This window comes from Lissotriton helveticus, chromosome 10, assembly GCF_964261635.1.
Source record: "Lissotriton helveticus chromosome 10, aLisHel1.1, whole genome shotgun sequence".
Lineage (NCBI taxonomy): Eukaryota > Metazoa > Chordata > Amphibia > Caudata > Salamandridae > Lissotriton > Lissotriton helveticus.
In genome coordinates, this window is record NC_136071.1 from 13774236 (window position 1) to 13798818 (window position 24583).

Consider the following 24583-nt stretch of genomic DNA (forward strand, 5'->3'; position numbering starts at 1 on the left):
AGGAGGGTCCAGGGTGCTCCTCTTTTGGAGGGGAGCACGGGCTAGTCTGGAGCAACCAGACCAGCAGTGTTAGTTGTCGTGGAGCGTCGTGAGGGGGCCACTAGCCAACGGGCAAGCGACCTGGACAACGCGGTGAGCAGCAAAAAGCAGAAGGGCCCCACGCCGATCTCTTGGATGCAGGGGGGCTGGACTTCGGTGCTGGAGCTGCTCAGGGTCGGGGCTTCTCTTACCCCAAGGCACTCAGTCGAGGGTCACTCAGGCGTCGTGCTGGACAAGCGTCGTGCAGTTCTGAAGATGGCCGGTCCCTCGAGGTCTTGTCACACCCACGGATCACAGCTGGGCTGATGATGTAGGTTGAGGTCAGAGGTGCCAGGGAAGCCGGTTCTCGTCGTGCTGGAGCAGTCTTGATCCGAAGGAGAGACTGGCAACAAACCGCGATGCTTGGTTGGTGCCTGCTGCTGCAGGGTGACTACTCCTTAGTCACAAGGGAGAAATCTTGAGAAGAAGTCGAGAGTTCCTTTCGTGGAAAGTTGGTTCAGGATTCAAAGATGATCTGATTTGGAAGGGGGCCAGTTCCTACCTTTATCCTGAAAAAAGGGGCTGGCACGCGACTAAGTCCTGCCCTATGGGTGGGACTAGGAGGGGGGTGGTTACACCCCTCTCCTTTGGCGGGCTTTCCCCAGGCCAGGGGCTGGAGTGCCCCTGGAACTGGTTCCAGCCGGCCTATGCACAGTGAGCACCGGGGTGCCACTTGCAGTCACCTTCCTCTAAAGCCCTGCCTACCTAGAATACACAAAATCCTGTCTGGGACGGTGCTGGCACCGCCCCTGGCAGGAAACCCTTTGTCCTTGCCTCCTGGGCTGGGAGGACTCCCAGCAGCAGGAGGGCAGACTTGTGTCTCGGTGGCAGCATCCATTTTGTGGAGCTAAGGCTCTGTTTGACTTTAACCGGGGTTACAGGTTTACATGCATGTCGTGTCCCTCTAGAAGGGTGGAATGCTAACCCCGTCGCCAGAATTGGCGAGGGGTTAGTATTCCAATTCGTATGACACCTTACTCGACATGTTTTGATAAAGCGATACCAGAGTTGGCATATAACCGCGAGGATTATAATGCACTTAAGAGTATATGGTATGCGATATCATGGAAACGGCTAAGGGATGGATCCCGAAAGCCGCAGACAGGCTCAGCTCATGCCAGGGCGCTATCTCACACGATTCCAAGCACTCTGCCTTCAGGATTGTCAAGGCCTGCCATAGGAGTGATTGATAGGAGATCTGTGTGCCCATTTTAGGGTTAGATATAGGTATACTATATCTAAAGCAAAGGGTGATTACACCACCTTGCCCCAGCTGTCGTGCAGCCAGTTGTGTCAGATTTGGATGGCCAGCCAGGGGTGGCATAATACATGCTGCAGCCCCTGGTAGGCCCTGGGTACACCTATGCCCTGGGTACCTAAGGTACACTGTACAGGGACTGATAAGGTGACTCAGTATCCAATTAGATATGTACCTAAGGTACATGGAATCCATTTTACAGAGAGAGCAGTAGGCCTGGGGTCCTGAATAGCAGGGTCCCAGGTCAACTAAGTCAGAAAACCAGCAAAACACCAGGCAAAAAGTTGGGGGCAACCATAGTCAGGGATCTACCTTCCTACATGGCTCACGGACCGCGATTGGGTCAGCTGCAGATCCCTCTCCCTACCCCAACCGGAGCACATAGTGGTGACGGATGCGTCCCTCCTGGGATATGGGGGGGAGGGGCACATGGGAGAGGCGGAGATCAGATATCAACCTTCTGGAGATGCGGGCGATCCGACTTGCACTGAAGGCAATCCTTTCCTCTATCCGGGAAAGTGCAGTGCAGGTGTTCATGGACAACACCACCGCCATGTGGTATTGCAACAAACAGGGCGGGGTGGGGTCGTGGACCCTTTGTCAGGAGGCTCTGCGCCTCTGTACTTGGCTGGAACGCCAGGGCATCACCCTGGCGGTTCAGCACTTGGCAGGTTGTCTGAGCGACAGGGCAGACGAACTCAGCCGTCGGTGCATGATGGATCGCGAATGGCATCTGAACTCGGACGTGCAGCAAGGTCTCTTTCAGCAGTGGGGAGAGCCTTGGTTAGATCTATTCGCCACCGGAGAGAACGCGCAATGTCATCAGTTCTGTGCGTTGGAATTTCCAAGGCGGCACTCGCTCGGCGATGCTTTTCATCACGAGTGGAGCTGCGGTTTGTTGTACGCCTTTCTGCCTATACCACTTCTGCCCAGAGTGCTGAAGATCAGACGCGACCGGGCCCAAGTCATCCTTGTGGCTCCGGACTGGGCAGGAAGATACTGGTATCCCGAGCTACTCAGCATGTCAGTCGACCCTACCGATTCGTCTGCCTCCTTAAGATGACCTTCTGTTGCAGCAGCAGGAGACGGCCCTCCATCCGAACCTGTACAGTCTCCACCTACATGCGTGGAGGTTGAGCGGCGACAGTTGAGGCCATTTGACTTGCCTCCTGAAGTCTGTGATGTGATTCTGGCAGCCAGGTGTCCCTCCACAAAACAGTATACGCCTGCAGGTGGAAAAAATTTGTGGCAAGGTGCACAGCAAAGGCTGTGGATCCACTTTCTGCCCCCCTTTCAGAGGTTCTCTTCCTCCTTTCTCTTGCCCAGCAGGGCTCTGCTGTGGGCACCATCAAAGGCTATTTCTCTGCCATTTCAGCCTTCTTGAGGCTTCCTGATCAGCCTTCTCTTTTCAAGTCCCCTGTTGTTAATAGATTATTGAAAGGCATCACACATGTTTCCTCCAGTTCCCTTCGTGATGCCTCAGTCGTACTTGAATCTTGTACTGACTTACCTGATGTACGCTCCCTTCGAGCCACTTCATAACGGTCCTTTTCTTCTACTGACTCTTAAAACTGCATTCCTGGTTGCCATCACCTCTGCCAGGAGAGTGAGTGAGCAAGCTCCAGGCTCTGTCTTCTAAGCCTCCTTTCCTCTCTGTCCATCCGGACAAGGTTGTTCTAAGGCCTCGTCCTTCTTTCCTGCCCAAGGTGCTTACAGCCTTTCATATCAGGCAGTCCATCACCTTGGCCACCTTCTTTCCGCCTCCGCACCCCTCGAAAGAGGAAGAGAGGCTCCAGCGTCTGGACCCAAAACGTGCGTTCTCCTTCGATCTAGATCGCACACGCCAGTTCCGGGTGGACGACCAGCTCTTTGTTGGTTACGTGGGCGCTAAGAAGGGACGGGCGGTGCATAAGCGGACCATCTCTCGGTGGGTCGTGTTGTGAATCAAGGTATGTTACTCCTTGGTGAAAAAGGAGCCTCCTGTTGGGCCGAGGCCCCATTCCACTCTGGCCACGGCGGCTACAACTGCCCTGGGCCGGGGAGTCCCCTTGCAGGGCGTCTGTCAGGCAGCTACGTAGGCCTCGCTGCACACGTTTGCTAAGCACTACTGCCTGGACAGCCAAGTCCGGAGAGATGGGTTTTTTCGGCCGTTCCGTTCTCCATGACTTTCTGGTGTGATCTTGGTTCGCAAACCCACCACCAGGGTTCGTATTGCCGGGGTATCTATTCTAAGGTAAGGATCTAACACTAACCTGTTTCCTTCAGATGCACAAGTTACTTACCTTCTGTAAAGATTTATCTGTAAGAAACAGTAGTTGGTGTTAGATTCCTAACCGCCCCACCCATCCTCCCCGTTCTGCGAACCGATATCTAGGGTTAAGGTCATCCCTTTCAGGGCCCTAGTTTTATGGCACCAGTGTCCGTTTCTATCATGGCTCTGCGTTCCTGGCGCGGGAAGCTATGTACAGAACTGACGTCAACTCGCCAGGGTGGAGTCTAAGTACTCCGACATCATTCTGGCGATCACGACGCCGACGACTGACGCGGAGCCGCAGACGACGCCTACTGACGTGCAAGGGTATTGCTGACAAACTTTCCGATCCAGCCTGACGCCTGGTGATATTCTAAGGTAAGGAATCTAACACGAACTACTGTTTTTTACAGATATATCGTTACCGAAGGTAAGTAACTTGTGCATCAAGGTCGGTTACTCCTTGGCAAAAAAGGAGCCTCCTTTTGGGCTGGGGGCCCATTCCACTCGGTCCACGGCGGCTACTACTGCCCTGGGTCTGGGAGTCCCCTTGCAGGACATCTGTCGGGCGGCTACGTGAGCCTCTGTAGGAGAGTAGGGTCTGCAATCCTATGATCACCCAGATTTTTGCTTTTTGCTTCACTGGTTTACGACTTTCCCTGGCTGTGGGCCTGCTAATCAGACCCACATCCTAGCTGTTCTCTCTATTCCAAATTGTACCCAGGTACTGAATTGGCACTGGGCCCTCTCTAAGTCCCTGTACCCAGGGCTGAGTTGCACCCAGAAGTCTCCCAGGGGCTGCAGCATGTATTATGCCACCCCTGGACTGACTAACCAAACAGACACAACTGGCTGCTTGACAGCTGGGGGCAAGGTGGTGTACTCACCCTTTGCTTTAGATATAGTATCCCTATATCTAAACCTAAATGGGCACACAGATCTCCTATCAGTCACTCCTATGGCAGGCCTTGATAATCCTGAAGGCAGAGTGCTTGGAATCGTGTGAGATAGTGCTCTGGCATGAGCTGAGCCTGTCTGCGGCTTTCGGGATCCATCCCATAGCCGTTTCCATGATATCGCATACCATATACTCTTAAGTGCATTATAATCCTCGCGGTTATATGCCAACTCTGGTATCGCTTTATCAAAACATGTCGTGTAAGGTGTCATACGAATTGGAATACTAACCCCTCGCCAATTCTGGCGACGGGGTTAGCATTCCACCCTTCTAGAGGGACACATGTATGTAACCTGTAACCCCGGTTAAAGTCAGACATAGCCTTAGCTCCACAAAATGGATGCTGCCACCGAGACACAAGTCTGCCCTCCTGCTGCTGGGAGTCCTCCCAGAGCAGGAGGCAAGGACAAAGGGTTTCCTGTCAGGGGCGGTGCCAGCACCGTCCCAGACAGGATTTTGTGTATCCTAGGTAGGCAGGGCTTTAGAGGAAGGTGACTGCAAGTGGCACCCCGGTGCTCACTGTGCATAGGCCGGCTTGAACCAGTTCCAGGGGCACTCCAGCCCCTGCTCTGGGGAAAAGCCGGCCAAAGGAGAGGGGTGTAACCACCCCCCTCCTGGTCCCACCCATAGGGCAGGACTTAGTCGCGTGCCAGCCCCCTTTTTCAGGATAAAGGTAGGAACTGGCCCCCTTCCAAACTAGATCAATCTTTGAATCCTGAACCGACTTTCTACGAGAGGAACTCAAGACTCTTCCTAAGATTTCTCCCTTGTGACTAAGGAGTAGTCACCCTGCAGCAGCAGGCACCAACCAAGCATCGCGGTCTGCTGTAAGTCTCTCCTCCGGATTAAGACTGCCCAGCTCGACGAGAACCGGCTTCCCTGGCACCTCTGACCTCAACCTACATCTTCAGCCCAGCTGAGACCCGTGGGTGCGACGAGACCTCGAGGGACCGGCCATCATCAAGACTGCACGACGCTTGTCCAGCACGACCACCGAGTGACCCTCGACTGAGTGCTTTGGGGTAAGAGAAGCCCCGACCCTGAGCAGCTCCAGCACCGAAGTTCAGCCCCCCTGCATCCACGAGATCTGCGTGGGGCCCTTCTGCTCTTTGCTGCCCACCGCGTTGTCCAGGTCGCTTGCCCGTTGGCTAGTGGCCCTCTCACGACGCTCCACGACGACAAACACTGCTGGTCTGGTTGCTCCAGACTAGCCCTTGCTCCCCTCCAACAGAGGAGCACCCTGGACCCTCCTGGTCCACTCAAGACGCCATTTTAGGTCCACCGCGTGGGCCTTGCATTTGCCAAGACTTGTTGCCCAATCCTGGGTCCAGCGACGTCAGCAGCAGATACCTTCGTGGGACAGCTCGCACCTCCACCCTGGTCGCCGACAACGCCTCCTGGCCCGAGAGACTGCAGAGCCCAGCAGCGCCCACTCACCTGGTCGAGGTGACTTCGTCCGGTGCCACCCTGGTGCCCACCTAAATCACTGGCTAGTGATTCAGAACTTGGTCCCCTCTGCTTTCAGGTCTTCTTCTTCCCTGATCCAGGCTTGGATCACCACGAACTTCTTCACTGGCCGCCTGCCAGCAACTTCTTTCTTCAGGCTCCTGGTTCTTCAACGAGGGTTTCCGACGTAACTTCAACCCAATGCAGCCGCAGCCCCTGGGCTAGGTAAACCAAGTACTCCGGTGCTTCAGCATAGTCCAACACCCTAAGTGTTCGGATCCACTCTTGTTTTCGACCCACCTAGTCGGGTTCGCCCGAGAACAGTAACTTTGCAACTGCTAGCCTCCATAGACTTTTTCCCGCCTTACGCGTGAGAGTTCCCACTCTGCACACGACGTCCACAGGCCCCCTGCATCTAATCCAAGTGTTTAGAATTGTAGGCCAAGCGATTCCTAAGTCTTTGAGAATAGTTACTTACCTGCTAGTAATTCGCATTCCACTTTTGTAATATATGGTTTTTCGTGCCCCTAGGGCATTTGTGTAAATTGTGCGACTTAAAGTATTTTCTTAAGAGTTTTGTTGTGTGCTTAGCTCCCTGACTCATAAAGAGCCAGGTTAGTCTTGTTAGAAATAAATATACGTTTATTTTCATAACAACTTGTGTGGTGTCCTTTCACTTGGTGTTCAAGGGGTAATGTGATGGTAAAACAGCTGGCTTAACACGCCCTCTAGAGTCTTAGCCTTAGACTGCTCGTATCCATGCTACTAGGATAGCTGGTCTATAAGGTTGACTTACAACCAATCATCAATAAGGGTTGTTTGGACTGATACATAGTGATCACTAGAATAGTGACCATTATATATCAGGCCAACTTCTCACAGCCTCGCTTTACACGTTTGTTAAGCACTACTGCCTGGATTGCCAAGTCCCGAGAGACGGCTTCTTTGGCCGTTCAGTTCTCCAGGACTTCCTGGTGTGATCATTGGTTCGCAGACCCACCACCGGGGTTGGTATTGCTGGGATATCTATTCTAAGGTAGGGAATCTAACACTAACGTGTTTCTTTCAGATGCACAAGTTACTTACCTTCGGTAACGATATATCTGTAAGAAACATTAGTTAGTGATAGATTCCTTTCCGCCCCACCCATCCTCCCCATTCTGCAAACTGATATCTAGGGTTAAGGAATTTCCCTGTCAGGGCCCTAGTTTCATGGCTCCAGTGTCGGTTTCTTGCATGGCTCTGCGTTCCCAGCGCACAAAGCTATGTACAGAACCGACGTCAGCGCGCGAGGGCGGCGATTAAGTACTCCGACGTCATCCCGGCCATCACAACCGACGCGCAGGGGTACTGCTGACGAAAAACTTTCCGAATCCAGTCTGACGCCTGGGGATATTCTACGGTAAGGAATCTAACACTAACTACTGTTTCTTACAGATATATAGTTACCGAAGGTAAGTAACTTGTGCATCTGAAAGAAACAGGTTAGTATTAGATTCCTTACCTTAGAATATCCCCAGGCGTCAGTCTGGATCCGGAAACTTTTGCGTAGCAGTACCCCTGCGCGTCGGTAGGCGTCGTCTGCAGGCGTCCCCTGCGGCTCCGCGTCGTCGGCGTCGTGCGCCGTGATGACGTCGCTGGAGTATATAGACGCCGCCTCCGCGCGCTGACGTCAGTTCTTCTTTTTTCCGCGCCAGTTAGCGCAGATCCGAAGAGCAGTACTCCGGTCTTTTGACCAAGTTTTTTGTTAACTGATTGATCTTTACGGTGCCGGTAGGATGCCCGGTTTCAAGAGTTGTGACGAGTGCGACCGCATGATGTCGGTCACCGACCACCATCGACTCTGCCTCCGGTGTCTGGGCGCGGACCACGACGTGGAGTCCTGCGTCGACTGTCGGGCCTTGACTGGAAAAGCTAGGCGGGAGCGGTCCCGCAAGCTTCTCGAACTCCGGTTGTCGGCCCCGCGTCGAGAGCGGTCCCGGTCCGGTCGGAGGTCGAGGGAGCGGTCGAGGGAGCGGTCGCGGAGCCGCCATGGGCGCTCCGGGAGTCGCCACCATTCCTCCGGCTCGTCAGGTAAGCACAAGAAGTCGGGGCGTCGCCATCGCACCCCCGACTCCCCCCGACGCCCGCGTGCTGCGGCCGGGGGCTCGGGTGACCCCACCCCCGCGGTCCCGCATGGGTCGCCGACGCCGTCTGCCCCACACCTGTCGGTCCCTGGGGAAGGCGCGTCGCGTGAGGAGATCGAGGCCTTCCTCATTGCTATGAGGGCGAGGTCTTCTCCGGCGGGGCCTTCGGCGCCTGCGGGCCCGTCGGTCCCGTCTGGGGGCCCGAGCGGTTCGGGTGCTCCTGCCCCGGCGCCGCCGGTGGCTCCGGCCCCGGCGCCGCTGGTTCCCTCTGGTTCGTCGCCGGCTGGTCTCCCGGCCTCTCCGGCGTCGGTTCCTGTGGGCCAGCCCAGGGTACCGCCCCCGCGTGGTGCAGCGACTCCGCCGTCGGCTCCGGCCGGCGTCGGGTCCCCGGCACCGACGCCGCGCGGCGCCACCCCCCTTTCCTCCCCGACTCCGGACTCGGAGCCGGACCGGCGTCGGCCGACGCCGGACCCGACGCCGATGGGGCCTGTTGACCCCGATGTCTATATCGTCGACCCAGAATATGGGTATGACGAGGAGGAGTATGGTGAGGGTTGGGAGGGGTCTGAGGACCCTCTATCCCGTGCCTGCCAGTACGATGTGGACTGGGTAGGTGATCTGGGTGATGCCAGTGGCCTGGACGAGTCGCCCAACCCTGGGTTTGTCTCTCCGTCCCCTGTGGCGTCCGAGGCGGGTGCTGCCTATTCGGTGGTCCTGATGAGGGCTGCCAAGGCCTTACACCTTGAGCTCCCCGTCGCGAAGGTCAAACCGAATATCCTGACGGAAGTTTTTAAACCGCAGTCATGCCCCCAGGAGCCTCTGCTGCCGTTTAATGAGGCCCTGACGGATGTCCTTCTGGGCACCTGGTCCAGGCCCGCCTCTGGTGCGCCGGTTGACCGGAACGTTGCCAGGCGTCACCGTCCCTGCGCGGACGACCCTGCCTTCCTGTCCACCCATCCCTCCCCGGAGAGTCTGGTGATCCAGGCCTCCACTTCGCAGTCCGCATTTCCGTCGGCTCCGCCCGACCGGGAATCAAAGAGGTACGACCAATTCGGAAAGAAAGTGTTTTCCTCTTTGAGTGCTGGACTGCGGTCTTGTAACACCGCGTGCCTCTTGGGCCGCTACACCCACTCCCTGTGGGATACGGTCGAGGAGTGTTTGCCGCAATGCCCCCAGGAAGTGCGGGACAAGCTCACCCGGGCCTTTGTTGAAGGCCGGGATGCGGCGCGGTACTCGATCCGTTGTGGTCTGGACACCACGGACTCCCTGGGACGGGCCATGTCCACTACGGTGGCGATTCGTCGCCATGCCTGGCTGAGATCTGCCAACTTCTCACCAGACGTCCAAAATACGCTTATGGACATGCCATTTGATGGCAGTCGCCTATTTGGTGACAAAGCGGACCACGCGCTGGAGCGCTTCAAGGACTCCAGGGTCACGGCCAAGTCCTTGGGTCTCTCGACCCAGACCCAGCGCCAGCAGACGGGTTCGTTTCGGCCCTTTCGTGGCCAAGGGAGAGGAGGTCCCACACGTGCTGCCAGCCACGCGGCGCAGAGCGCTCCCCAGCGCGGTGGCGCCCGTGGTTTCCGCCGTGGTGGCGGTAGAGGCCAGCGTCGTGGTCAGTCCACGCCTCCCTCCGCTGCGGCATCCAAGCCTTCCTAGTCCGAGCTTTCGGGCTCACGTGACGCCAGTGGGTGGCAGGGTTCGCCATCACCACTCCCGCTGGCGCGCGATAACATCGGACAGGTGGGTGCTGCAGCTTGTCCGAAGGGGCTATGCCCTCCCCTTCGAGTCCACTCCTCCAGCCATGCCACCGCAGAACCACCGTGTGTCGGGGGACCACTTGACACTTCTGCAGGAGGAAGTTACGGCCCTCTTGGCCAAGGGGGCCATCGAGCGCGTTCCTGGGCCAGAAGTAGGGTGTGGTTGCTACTCCCACTACTTTCTGGTACCCAAGAAGGACAAGGGAGGCCTGCGTCCTATCTTGGATCTACGGAACGTCAACGGCTTCCTCCGGAAGGGGAAGTTCAAGATGTTGACTTTGGCTCAGGTCTTGGCTGCTCTAGACCCACAAGACTGGATGGTAGCGTTGGACTTGCAGGATGCGTACTTTCACATCCCCGTCCTGCCGGCCCACCGGCGTTACCTGCGGTTCACGGTAGGCCACGAGCATTTTCAGTTTATCGTGCTCCCATTCGGCCTTACCAGCGCCCCACGGGTGTTCACGAAAGTGATGGCGGTGGTCGCAGCTCATCTGCGCCGGTTAGGGGTTTCAGTCTTCCCCTACCTCGACGACTGGCTGTTGAAGGCGGGCTCGCCCCAGACAGTCGTCCACCACCTTCAGATGACGGCAGACCTCCTGCACGAGTTGGGGTTTTCCATCAATGTGCCGAAATCACACCTGTGTCCCTCTCAAAAGCTCCTTTTCATCGGAGCGGTTCTCGACTCGGCGCAGTTTCGGGTTTATCCCCCGGAACGGCGGGTCCGGGATATTCAGGCTCTGATTCCCATCTTTCAGCCGTTATCCCGGGTTTCGGTCAGGTTGACGCTGCGGCTTCTGGGGCTGATGGCCTCCTGCATCCTTCTGGTGCATCACGCCAGATGGCGGATGCGGGCTCTGCAGTGGGACCTGAAGTTTCAGTGGGCCCAGCATCAGGGCAACCTATCCGACCATGTCCTGATCTCGGAGGGCACTGCGAGACAGTTGCAGTGGTGGCTTACAGACCGCGATTGGGTCAGGGGCAGATCCCTCTCCCTTCCCCAGCCGGAGCACGTGGTCGTGACGGACGCGTCCCTCCAAGGCTGGGGTGGCCACTTGGGAGAGGCGGAGATCAGAGGCCTCTGGTCTCCGGCGGAGTCCCGGCTCCATATCAACATGTTGGAGCTGCGGGCGATTCGCCTGGCACTGAAGGCATTCCTCCCCTTTGTCAACGGGAGTGTAGTGCAGGTGTTCACGGACAACACCACCGCCATGTGGTACTGCAACAAACAGGGCGGTGTGGGGTCGTGGACCCTTTGCCAAGAGGCTCTGCGCCTCTGGCAATGGCTGGAACGTCAGGGCGTGACTCTGACGGTTCAACACCTGGCAGGTTCTCTGAACGCCAGGGCGGACGAACTCAGCCGTCGGTGCTCGGTGGATCACGAATGGCGTCTGAACTCGGATGTGGCGAGAGGCCTCTTTCAGCAATGGGGAGAGCCTTGGTTAGATCTATTCGCCACAGAAGAGAACGCGCAATGTCATCAGTTCTGCGCGTTGGAGTTTCCAAGACGGCACTCGCTCGGCGACGCCTTTCGGCGCGAGTGGAGTTGCGGTCTGTTGTACGCCTTTCCGCCTATACCACTTCTGCCCAGAGTGCTGAAGAAGATCAGGCGCGACCGGGCCCAAGTTATCCTTGTGGCTCCGGACTGGGCTCGAAGGTACTGGTATCCCGAGCTACTCAGCATGACAGTCGGTCCCTCGATCCGCCTGCCCCTTCAGGAGGACCTTCTGTCGCAGCAGCAGGGGACGGTCCTCCACCCGAACCTGTCCAGTCTCCACCTCCATGCGTGGAGATTGAGCGGCGACAGTTGAGGCCATTTGACTTGCCTCCTGAAGTCTGTGATGTCATTCTGGCAGCCAGGCGTCCCTCCACAAAGTCGGTATACGCCTGCCGGTGGAACAGATTTGTGGCATGGTGCACAGCGAAGGCTGTGGATCCCCTTTCTGCCCCTCTATCTGAGGTTCTCCTCTTCCTCCTTTCCCTTGCCCAGCAGGGCTCTGTTCTGGGCACTATCAAGGGCTATCTTTCTGCCCTTTCCGCCTTCTTGAGGCTACCTGATCAGCCATCTTTGTTCAAGTCCCCTATTGTGTTAAGATTCTTAAAGGGCATCACGCACATGTATCCTCCAGCTCCGTTCGTGATGCCTCAGTGGGACTTGAACCTGGTTTTGACTTTCCTGATGTGCGCTCCCTTTGAGCCCCTTCATTCCTGTCCTCTCCGTCTTCTCACCTTAAAGACGGCCTTCCTGGTAGCCATCACCTCTGCCAGGAGAGTGAGTGAGCTCCAGGCTCTTTCTGTTCAACCTCCTTTCTTGTCTGTTCATCCTGATAAGGTGGTTCTTCGGACCAGACCTTCTTTCCTGCCCAAGGTAGTCTCTGCTTTTCACATTGGGCAGTCCATCACCTTGCCCTCCTTCTTCCCGCCTCCGCATCCTTCAAAGGATGAAGAGCGGCTCCATCGTCTGGACCCAAAACGTGCGCTTTCATTCTATATGGATCGCACACGCCAGTTCCGGGTGGATGACCAACTGTTTGTTGGCTACGTGGGTGAGAAGAAGGGAAGGGCGGTACAGAAACGGACCATCTCTCGGTGGGTCGTCCTGTGCATCAAAGCATGCTACTCTTTGGCTCGGAAGGAGCCTCCTGTTGGGCTGAGGGCCCATTCCACTCGGGCCACGGCGGCTACTACTGCCCTGGGCCGGGGAGTCCCTTTGCAGGACATTTGCCAGGCGGCCACGTGGGCCTCGCTGCACACCTTTGCGAGGCACTACTGCCTGGACAGTCAAGTCCGGAGGGATGGCTTCTTTGGCCGTTCGGTCCTCCAGGACTTTCTGGTGTAGGTTGTATTGGTTCGCAGACCCACCACCGGGGTTGGTATTGCTGGGGTATCTATTCTAAGGTAAGGAATCTAATACTAACCTGTTTCTTTCAGATGAACAAGTTACTTACCTTCGGTAACGATATATCTGTAAGAAACAGTAGTTAGTATTAGATTCCTTACCGCCCCGCCCATCCTCCCCGTTCTGCGAACTGATACCTAGGGTTAGGGACATCCCTTTCAGGGCCCTAGTTTCAAATGGCACCAGTGTTGGTTCTCACATGGCTCTGCGTGTTCTGGCGCGGAAAAGCTGTGTGCAAAGAACTGACGTCAGCGCGCGGAGGCGGCGTCTATATACTCCAGCGACGTCATCACGGCGCACGACGCCGACGACGCGGAGCCGCAGGGGACGCCTGCAGACGACGCCTACCGACGCGCAGGGGTACTGCTACGCAAAAGTTTCCGGATCCAGACTGACGCCTGGGGATATTCTAAGGTAAGGAATCTAATACTAACTACTGTTTCTTACAGATATATCGTTACCGAAGGTAAGTAACTTGTTCATTAGGTCCTAATGGTCAGGCCACGTGCCTGAAATGTGTTGAAATCACCACTTCTGGCTAATGAGCGATTTCTACTGTCCTTTTTCTTCAAATAGCTGTTGCCAAAAGCTGCAAATCCCCAGCTAAAGCCAGCGATGGCAGCTCCAGCAGCACGACTGACAAAACAGCAGTCTCTGGACTGACAGAAAAGCAGCTCCAGCTCTCCGTAGAGGTGAGTCATGACATTGTGTGGACCCGTACAGGGCTCAGTAGTGCATTCCAAAAACATGAAAACAATGGATCCTCTTCTCGTAACCATGCTAACTCATTAGTGACCTATTTTTATCAGCTAATGATTTTGCTGCATACTTGTAAAATGTCAGTACTGAACGAGACCCTCTGACTGCACTACTTCATGCTTAAACTCCACCCTCTTTAACCTCCTCAACACCAAAAGCCCCCTCAGCTACAATTTAACACTTTCTCACTTAATCACCCCCATAACTCATTCCAGTAATCAAAGAGGACAAGCCGTCTTCAGCACCCTCTGATCAATTTAGCACCCATTATTATTATTATCACCGTATTGTGCTCTGTCTTTTGGCATCCTACTTTATTCCCTCTACTCTGCTTTCTGCCTTTCACGCTTATCCAAAAGGTTCACCACTGCTTCTTTCAATCACGTTTGTGAAATTCTCATACATGAAGGCCTATCTGCTGTCTGCAAACTGTTCACCTTCCTTCACTCCGCTTTTCCCTCCACTCTTTAGGAATCACAGGCCGAGCACACAATGGCTTTTGTGGATGCTGTTTCTCCTTAACACATCAGTATAAGACTGACTTGCAGTGAGTGGGCATCACCCAGGCTTTGTCCTCAACCTTCTTCTTTCTCACTGTACATTACTTCCCTTTTGGGCATTAACTCGTCGGTTGGGTTCACAACATCCTCCCACCAGTGACACCCAAATCCTTTATGCATTGTCTACTCCAGCCCTTTTTTAGAACACCTGACTATTTCATTGCCACCCTCTATCATCACCTCCGCAAAACTCCTTTTAAACTGATGTCATGCACTTTCCTGCATCTTCTGATGGCTAATCCTACCAACAGTTTCCTCCCCGTTTTGAATATCCTAATATCCAGACTGGATCTGGAAAAATGTCGATAGTGCTATCTGCCAGTCGGATGCCTCTCAGACGTGACTTCACTGGAGCCATCCAGCTGCACCTTGACATTCCCTTTTTTCCGCACACTGCAAATCTGGATCTTCTTTTTGTGGAATGTTTTCTATAAAGATTTTTTTTTAGTTTGTTTTCTTTCTTTCTCCGTGCTAGGCAGGAATTCCCCACCCAGTGTGAGAGTGGCTCTGAGACTTCGGGGTCTCCTGCATGTTGACTATGCCAGATGGCAAGATTAGGCACTCGGTGGGTTCTGAAGTCTGTGTGCTCGGCAGCAAGATAACCTGTCAGATTTCATCCTCTTTCAGAGGAGATTGCAGGAGTTCTGCAGTGGTGGCTGCTCAACTGAGAGTGGACTGGCCGCAGACGACGACTCCTACCCCTGTCAGAGCTGACGGTGGTTACAGATGTTGTTTGCTGGGGGAGGTCACCTGGGAGAGGTGGAGATCAGAGGACTCTGGTTTTCAGCTGAGACCCACATCAGTTCATTGGAGTTGCAGGCCATTCACTTGGTGTTTAAGGCTTTCCTACCATCCACCAAAAGGAGCTTGGTTAAGGTCCTTACAGACAACACCACCACCATGTGGTACTGCAACAATTTAGGGCGGGTTGGGGGTCTTAGGCTCTGTGCCAGAACGCCATATGTCTCCGCAAGTGTCTAAGTCTGCAGGCCATTTCCTGGTCGAGAACCACCCACAGGATTTCTAAAAGGCCAGCGCATACAAAGTCAGCTGCCGAAACATAGCGTATCAAGATTGGCAGCTACACCCAGAGGTGGCACAGGATGTCTTCCAGCAATGGGCGGAAATCTGGTGTGATCTGTTCGCTGTCACTGAGAACGTGCAGCATCCATTCTTTTTCCAGCTTGAAATTCCAAAAAGCCTTTCACTCCGAGACGCATTCTGCCTTGAGTAGAGTTTGAGTACTCTAGTATGCCGTCCTGCCTCTAACTCTCCTGCCCACAGTTCTGAAGGTCATCAGGAATGACCAGGCCCAAGTCATACTATTGGTTCTCCATTGGGCCTCGAGAGTGGTAACCTATGGGCATGAGTATCATTCCTCTGATCAGAGTGCGCTTTTTGACAATTTCCTGTTGCAGTAGTAGGGCGGAGTGTTGCCACCAGGCGTGCTCAATCTACAACTCAATTCAATTCAATTTTATTTATTATGTTTTGGCTCTCAAAGAGGGCCACATAAATTACACAAAAATACAGAAAATAAAACAAAACACATGCATTTACAAATACACAAGGAAAATATACCCTTTACATCAATAAAAATTAAATACCAAGCTAACATACAGGTCACTACTACACAAACATCGGAAAATCAAAGCATCATCCAGGACATATTAATAAATAGCTAAAAATCCTTTAAAAAAATTAAAAATATAGAAGCAGAACATTTCATTAGGAGGGCAATAAAGTGCATGCAAAAAATCATTTAAGGTGACAATGCCGAGGCGGAGACAAATAACTTTTAACCATCTAGCGCGCAATTTACGCAACACAGGACAGATCAATAAGACATGCGTGCAGTCCTGAATATTCAATTTACATAAGTTGCACAAGGCAGAGGAGCCATACCACTTGGATAACAGTAGATTTAGAGGAATTAAGTCATAACGTAAAAGAAACCAAAATCTACGGATACCATGCGGCAGGTTCCATGTAGCATAGGTTTGAGGTTGCTTCATCACATATGAGTCAAGAAGAAAATCTACCTTCCTTTTACCGCAGATAAGCTTTTTGTCTGATTGAAAACTTAAGTCCCAAGAGGCAGCTTTCAACGCAAGTTTTAACTGCGGGGGAGAATACGAAAACAAAACGTTTTCATCTAATTTTAGTAGGGCTGCCGCTTTTCTAAAGTTACATACCAGTTGGGAAAACTCATTAAAATTACCCAGTAGTTCACTACGGATAAGAGCTCTTATCGTCCCTTCTTTTGCTCTAGCAAGGCAGGCCACCCATCTCACCAGGGCACATAATCCCTGTACCCAACTACTCCTAATGCCAAAGTCAAGTCTACAGGCGGCCAAAGAGCATGCAGTATTAAGAGAAGAAAGATCTCTAAGGAGTTTCCCCTCAATCTTATGGCAAAAGGCCCAATTTTTCACTTCTATAAGTTCAATACCATACAGAATTGTTGCGGGGATTTTTGATCTATATACCTCCAGTAAACTCTGGAAGTGTCGCTTCCCCGTTACCAGGTATAGAGACTTGAGACCTTTGCCATGAGCTAGAGCTTTGCGCGTGCAATGCTCAATATGGAGCCTCTCACTTAAATTAGCCATGATGATTTTTCCCAGGAAAGTATAGGACTTCACAACCTCCAGTTTATTGCCCCCAATGTGCCAGTGGTAATCTACAGAGCGGCACTTCTTTTTACCGGCTATACACATCACCTTACTTTTGGCAATGTTAATTTTCATGCAATGGGCTACAGCAAAAGCATGAAGGGCATGTAACCGATTTGCAAGTCCTTTAGGAGTCAGATCAAGCATAAGGACGTCATCGGCATACATCAAACAAGATATGGAGGTCCCCCCCACCACCGGAGCGATGCCCTCACTAACGGACACAACAGCGGGTAAATCTGCTGTGTACAAGGAGAACAAGAGGGGCGCCAATAAGCATCCTTGCTTTAGTCCATTCTTAGATGGGATTACAGAAGAAATTCCCCTCTCGCCCCCCATCAGGACCCTGCACCAAGTCTCAGTATGCAGAGCCCGCACCAACTCTAACAAATAGGGTGGGAGACCAAGCGCTGCCAATTTTCTCCACAGCGTTCCACGATCAACTTTGTCGAACGCTGTGGAGAAATCAATAAAGGCAGCATACACGACCCCTCCTCTCACCTGGACATATTTATCTGTCACCACATGCAACGCGGTGAGATTGTCCAACGTACCGTGATCCCTACGGAAGCCCGTCTGTTCAAGGGGCAGAATGTTATACTCCTCTACCCAATCGGAAAGGGATTGCAGGAGACATTTCGCAAAAACCTTTCCGATAGAGTCGAGGAGAGCAATCAGCCGATAATTGCTAGGGCTATCCCTTGTTCCCTTCTTAAAGATAGGGACCAGGATACTTCCCCTCCAGGAGGCAGGTACCATATTAGACAAAAAACAGGCTCTAAACAAGGGATACAGAATTTTACTCCACCTTGCAGGATCCTGTTTCAGGACAGTCATGGGGAGTTCGTCAGGGCCCATTGCCCCAGAGACGCGCATCTTTTTTATTGCCATCTCAATTTCTCCTTCTGTGGGGTAACAAATGAGTCCGTCAGGAGTGACATCTAGAACGATATCATCACCTGGGATCCCGTTCCCCGCATACAAGTCCTGGATATAAGAAATCCATACCTCTTCTGCTATAGGGATAGGGGAGGGACTTAGTCTAGAGCCACATCCCTTACTGATTATTGCCCAAAATTCTCTAATCCTGCCCTGAGTGACAGATTCCCTCAAATTGATCCAGACCTCGTCCTGACTTGCCTTTTTAATTTTTAACTTAAGTCTCGATCTCTTTCTCTTTAGCCTGGAAATTTCATTTCCACGTTCCGTGACTCTATCTACGTATTGTTGTCGGACTAGTTTATTTATTTCCTTATTCAGGATACGCAATGTACTAGGGACCACTACCCTTGTGCTAGATCGGGGAGTTTTTTTAGCAAAAGAGATGATGTTTCGCATAAATTTTTCAAAATATTCTATTTCATTACCACGCCACTCACTTAACACCACTAGAGTATCAGATAAAAACTCCTGTATCCCATTAATGGCGGAAGAATTCCAGACACACCGTCCCGATGAAGTATGGAAGGCAACATCACTGCCATTAAGGGACCAGGGTACAGTGGACATGGGGTTTAAAGAAATAGTTATAAACATTATGCTGTGGTCACTCATAGAAGTAGGTATGATCTTAAGATCCTGGATAAAGGGAAACAAACCATAGTCAGCAATAGCATAGTCCAAAATAGACGACCCAAAAGGGGATTTGTGCGTAAATTTAGCGGGCACGTCGGAAGGGAATCTCCCATTTAAAATAAGGCCATCTACGGCCGCTAATTCTTTTAACAGGCTGTTCCATCTTTTATTGGTCACTTGCTTATCCGGAAAGAGTATTTGAGGAACCAAGTGCACCTCTTCTTTACATTTATTCCTAAATAGTTTTATGCTGGCGTTAGAGATTTTACAGTTCAAATCTCCCACAAGTATAATTTCGGGAGGAATTGAAACATTTTTAATTTTCTCAATATAACCAAATAACTGCTTCAATATCAGATTAAAACGCTCTTCTGGGGGAATGTACACATTTATAATTACGATAGGCGATTTGATGCCGTTACTAAAAAGGTTTTCAATAGTTATCGCCTGAAAAAGTTTACTAGGATCAGTGTAATGGGTGAATCTCCACTGCAAATTGTTAGATAATAAACACGCGATTCCCCCCCTAGCATGGCCTTTCTTAGAGGGGGCAGCAGGGACTTCCAGGACATAAAAATCCTTAGAGACAGCCAACATACCAATACACCACGTTTCCTGTAAACAAATCACATTCGCTCCTAATGAAAATAGGAGCGCAAATTTCTCCGGACTACTGTGAATCCCTGCCACGTTCCAGGAGATGATTTTTAATGAGGTGTTAAAGATGATGAAACAATCTGGGATTATCCTTAGTTTTGGTAACTAAGGCGCTGTGGAGCCAATTCCACTGATCACCATCCTCTAAGGATGGATGCTGGATCAGCGGGAGAGGCCTCACATGCGAGACCAAACGTTTTCCCCTAGAGACCCAAATCTTCAGGTCTGTAAGGGGAAAAGAAGTCCCATTTTGCTCATCCCTACTACATACCTCCCCAGAAGAAGGGTTTATATTACAAAGGTTATACAACGGGAGAATATCAATACCAATTCGTTGAAAATTCTCCGCTTGCTGCAATATCAGATTTACAATAATTTGAGAATAAAATTTCACCCTTATGCTTGAGACCCTAACTTCACCCATCAGGGACACTAACTCAATGTCCCTAGTTTGGATATGGCGAAGACTTTCTATCTCGCTAAAACACTTAAGAAGCCAGGCTCTATTTAAAGGTAAATCAACGTCAAATAATGGTAGGAATTCTAGCACAAGAGTGTCCACTGGAGTTTTTAAAGATGATAAGCGACGGTCCGAGAAGGGGCGGTCACCAGTCTCCAAGGCTGCCAGAAACGGGGGTGCCAAGGGGTTGAGAGCCCCAATTGGGTATTCGATAGAAGCTCCAATCGTTGTAGGTAGTTGAAAACCTGTAGAGGGGCCCCCCATTTGTGGCACAACTTCCGAGGGCATTAGCGGACGTAACTCATCAGTGCCCTCTAGAGGTGTGGAAGTAATCGAATTCAATACAATTTCAGCTTTAGGAGATATGGAAATAGGATCCAAGTCGTCTTCTTCATTCTCCATAGCTGCCAGAGAGTTTTGAAAAATTATCCGACGCTGTCTTTTTTTCATATATTTTCGAATTGTTTTTCTTTTATTCCCTTTCTTGTTTCTGAGATTACCATTTTTTACCTTTACCTCATGTTTATAGTCCAAAAGTTCTTGTTTATTTTCAGACATAAAGATAGGGAATAGTTCTTGCACCACTTTTGGGCCAGGAGTAGATTTATTGACCTCCTCGATCTCGAGAACTGAGTTCTTGATACAGTTAGGCACTGCAGTTAAGGGGATAGATGTAATATGAGATTTCAGCCCTGTTGTTACAGCCTTCATGGCAGAATCCGCTGGTTGCTCATGTGTTTTCCCCTTAAACAAACTAGATTCCATCACAGGGGGGGGAACACTCCCTGTATCAGACGACTTTTGTAGCAGTGCCTTTAGTATTTGAGTAACTGACTCTAAGATACAGTCCGAGTTGCCTACGAATTTCCCCAAAAGTGCTAAGATGGAAGCTAACAATTGTTCCAAGGCAATCATGGATTCTGAGATTGGCTTATCACACGCTTCTACGGGACGGCAAATCCCAGAGAGGATAAGACCCGGACTCCCAGAGACATCTAACAGGTCGGACATATCCTGTCCGTTTAGAGAAGGGGTGCTACTATACAACATTAGCCCAGATGGGGTAGCGCCCCCAACATGCTTGGTAGGGTCTAGAGTCTCTACTTTAGCTGTATCAACATATCGGCCACATAGTTCAAGATCAATAAATAAAGAAGACTGATCACCCCCCAACCTATCCGTCACCGCCGCTTGAGGCAAGGAAGGTTTATTCAAGCATTTCCTATCGGCTAGCAGCGGGGCAGAGTTAATACATTCCTTCCCTTTAGGGGAGACACGGGAAGGCGACACCGCTGCCGCGGGTTGTTGAAAAATAGGCTGCACGGGGGGAGACAAAGGATCTATAATGGCTTGTGTATGAGGCTCTTGACCCATAACTCCAAGTGATTTCTTTATTACAATGTTCGATTTCTTAGAAGAAGACATGTCCCAAAGCTCAAAAAGCTGACATTGACCCTTCAACGGGGGATTATTTACAGATTTATTCCTTGTCCGGGTTTTCTCCTTTTCAGCACCAGGAGTGCCTCCTACTTCCCTTCCTGAACGTAGTTTTTTTGACATCCTCAGTATGGGGATTCAGCAGTTATTTAATGTGCAAAAAGAAGCTTCAGACCAGAAGAGATATCACTAAAAATGACACAAAGTGCAACCAGGATAATGTATTGCAAATAAAATAATAAATAGGAATTTTAGTCCTGGGTGAGCAAAGATGATTAACCGATGGTAGAGTGAGAGGAGGCGACCGGTAAAAACCGGTAGATGGTTCTACCTCCAACTGACAAGCGAATCAATTTTAGCTGGATGCGAAACAATGCCACAAACAAAATTAAAATAGTAAAAAATAATGACCGAAAATAACCGGGCCCAGCCCAGCCTACCTCGGCCACTGAGGGCCACAGAGGGCCCGCCCTTTGCCCGGGCTTAGCCCGGCGTCCCGCGAGACGGGGGTGACTCTGTATTTGAGCGCCTCCTGGCGCGCGTTTGGCGCGATTAGCGCCGCTAGGGCAGCTGGGTATTGTAGTTTTGCTGCTCCTCTAGTGCGCTCCACACGGCTGCAAGACCCAGAGATGGAGCAGGGGTCGGCGGCGGGAGGCGGGAGGACGAAGGCACCAGAGTCAGCTGCTGCAGGTAGGTTCAGGGGCAGCCAGGGGTCCACACAGCGTCAATTTCTGTAAGCAAAGAGTCGCCCCCTCGACCGGGGTGACTCTGTATTTGAGCGCCTCCTGGCGCGCGTTTGGCGCGATTAGCGCCGCTAGGGCAGCTGGGTATTGTAGTTTTGCTGCTCCTCTACCGCGCTCCACACGGCTGCAAGACCCAGAGATGGAGCAGGGGTCGGCGGCGGGAGGCGGGAGGACGAAGGCACCAGAGTCAGCTGCTGCAGGTAGGTTATGGGGCAGCCAGGGGTCCACACAGCGTCAATTTCTGTAAGCAAAGAGTCGCCCCCTCGACCGGGGTGACTCTGTATTTGAGCGCCTCCTGGCGCGCGTTTGGCGCGATTAGCGCCGCTAGGGCAGCTGGGTATTGTAGTTTTGCTGCTCCTCTACCGCGCTCCACACGGCTGCAAGACCCAGAGATGGAGCAGGGGTCGGCGGCGGGAGGCGGGAGGACGAAGGCACCAGAGTCAGCTGCTGCAGGTAGGTTCAGGGGCAGCCAGGGGTCCACACAGCGTCAATTTCTGTAAGCAAAGAGTCGCCCCCTCGACCGGGGTGACTCTGTATTTGAGCGCCTCCTGGCGCGCGTTTGGCGCGATTAGCGCCGCTAGGGCAGCTGGGTATTGTAGTTTTGCTGCTCCTCTACCGCGCTCCACACGGCTGCAAGACCCAGAGATGGAGCAGGGGTCGGCGGCGGGAGGCGGGAGGACGAAGGCACCAGAGTCAGCTGCTGCAGGTAGGTTCAGGGGCAGCCAGGGGTCCACACAGCGTCAATTTCTGTAAGCAAAGAGTCGCCCCCTCGACCGGGGTGACTCTGTATTTGAGCGCCTCCTGGCGCGCGTTTGGCGCGATTAGCGCCGCTAGGGCAGCTGGGTATTGTAGTTTTGCTGCTCCTCTACCGCGCTCCACACGGCTGCAAGACCCAGAGATGGAGCAGGGGTCGGCGGCGGGAGGCGGGAGGACGAAGGCACCAGAGTCAGCTGCTGCAGGTAGGTTCAGGGGCAGCCAGGGGTCCACACAGCGTCAATTTCTGTAAGCAAAGAGTCGACCGGGGTGACTCTGTATTTGAGCGCCTCCTGGCGCGCGTTTGGCGCGATTAGCGCCGCTAGGGCAGCTGGGTATTGTAGTTTTGCTGCTCCTCTACCGCGCTCCACACGGCTGCAAGACCCAGAGATGGAGCAGGGGGCGGTGGCGGGAGGCGGGAGGACGAAGGCACCAGAGTCAGCTGCTGCAGGTAGGTTCAGGGGCAGCCAGGGGTCCACACAGCGTCAATTTCTGTAAGCGTGGAGATTGAGCGGTGACAAGTCTCTGCTTTTGATCTTCCTCCTGAAGTAGTGGTTGTCATCCTAGCAGTCCTTTGGCCACCTTAAACAACCTGATACTGCGAGCACAAACACAAGTTAGTTTCTTGTTTAGATTGCTTGTGTGATCCGTTAATTAATAAATTGGCCACAATACCGGATGTTTTGAGCACTATACTTACGGATTTATAAGTGAACCTACAAATCGTGGGAACTGATTAAAAAAAACGTACGTGTCGGAGGTGGTCATGATACCTATTGTTCTGCCTTCCCCTGCTCAAGCTTGGCTCAGCAGCAGGAGGTGCAGAATCGTGTCTCTGGTCGACAGCAGCCATGTTGTGTTGTACAGGTCTAGAAGACTGGTACTTGGAGCACTGAGGGCCTCGCAGAGGAACTTTACAGTGCATGGGATCATACCTCCCACGCAGTTTAGGGTGTGGGGGTATATTTCCAACATATTTGATACCAAACATAATAGGGTTCGTTACAGCCAGTTTAGAGATGGTCATTGCGTAATGACGCATGGCCACTCTATGTATTGTAATGGCTGATGCACTTACAACTCGGAAGAATGGACTCCGAAGGTGGTAGGGGTGTCCTGCTCATGCAGGGACACCCTCACACTTAGAACCAAGCACCGTGCCTTTAGGATTGAAAGGCCTGCTTTAGGGGTGACTCATAGTTTTTAAGTGCAGTGACCTTCCTTCGGTAAAGGGAAATCTATATCTGTTGTAAGTGGTGCTAGCACCAGCTGACAGAGGCTGCAATGGCAGGCCTGTAGTTGCAGTCTGCGTGATAACCCATGGGTGGCATAATGCATGCTGCAGCCCATGGGAGACCCCTGGGGTACCTATGCCCTGGGTACCTGTGAGAAGTTGGCCTGATGTGCAGTGTTCACTATTCTAGTGATCACTATATATCAGTCCAAACAACCCTTATTGATGATTGGTTGTAAGTCAACCTTATAGACCAGCTATCCTAGTAGCATGGATACGAGCAGTCTAAGGCTAAGACTCTAGAGGGCGTGTTAAGCCAGCTGTTTTACCATCACATTACCCCTTGAACACCCAGTGAAAGGACACCACACAAGTTGTTATGAAAATAAACAGTGTATTTATTTATAACAAGACTACCCTGGCTCTTTATGAGACAGGGAGCTAAGCACACAACAAAACTCTTACGAAAATACTTAAGTTAGCACGTTATACACAAATGCCCGAGGGGCACGAAAAACCATATACTTAAAAAGTGGAATGCGAAATTACTAGCAGGTAAGTACAGTACTAATAGGCTTTGGACTCGCTAGGACTTGACTATAGAATCGTTAGATTACTTCTAGGAGACCTAGGGGACTCGGGTGCAGAGTGTGCACTCTCACGCGGGATGCGGGACAAAGTCTATGGGAGCTAGTAAAGGCAAAGTTAGTGTTCACGGGCGAACCCGATCTGGTAGGAAGAAAACGACAGTGGAACCTGACCCTAGGATAGTGAGGCTATGCTGGGACACCGAAGTGCCGAAGTTACCTAGCCCAGGGGCTGCAGCTGCATAGGTCTGAAAAGACGTCGGGGATCTCGTTGCCGGACCAGGAGCCTGGAAGAAGGAAGTTGCTGGCAGGCGACCAGTGAAGAAAAGTTCGATGGATCCAAGCCTGGATCAAGGAAGAAGAAAAC

At 52.2% G+C, this 24583-nt stretch overlaps 1 protein-coding gene across 2 annotated transcripts in view; it reads left to right on the forward strand.

The window, feature by feature from the left end:
• The window catches only part of HUWE1 (HECT, UBA and WWE domain containing E3 ubiquitin protein ligase 1), a 1655742-nt gene that overhangs the window by 1472728 nt on the left and 158431 nt on the right, over positions 1 to 24583 (forward strand). For both annotated transcript variants that reach the window (XM_078664564.1, XM_078664565.1), the window contains one exon: positions 13353 to 13468. In XM_078664564.1, coding sequence (XP_078520690.1) covers positions 13353 to 13468 — 116 coding nt within the window. The remainder of the gene's footprint in view (positions 1 to 13352; positions 13469 to 24583) is intronic.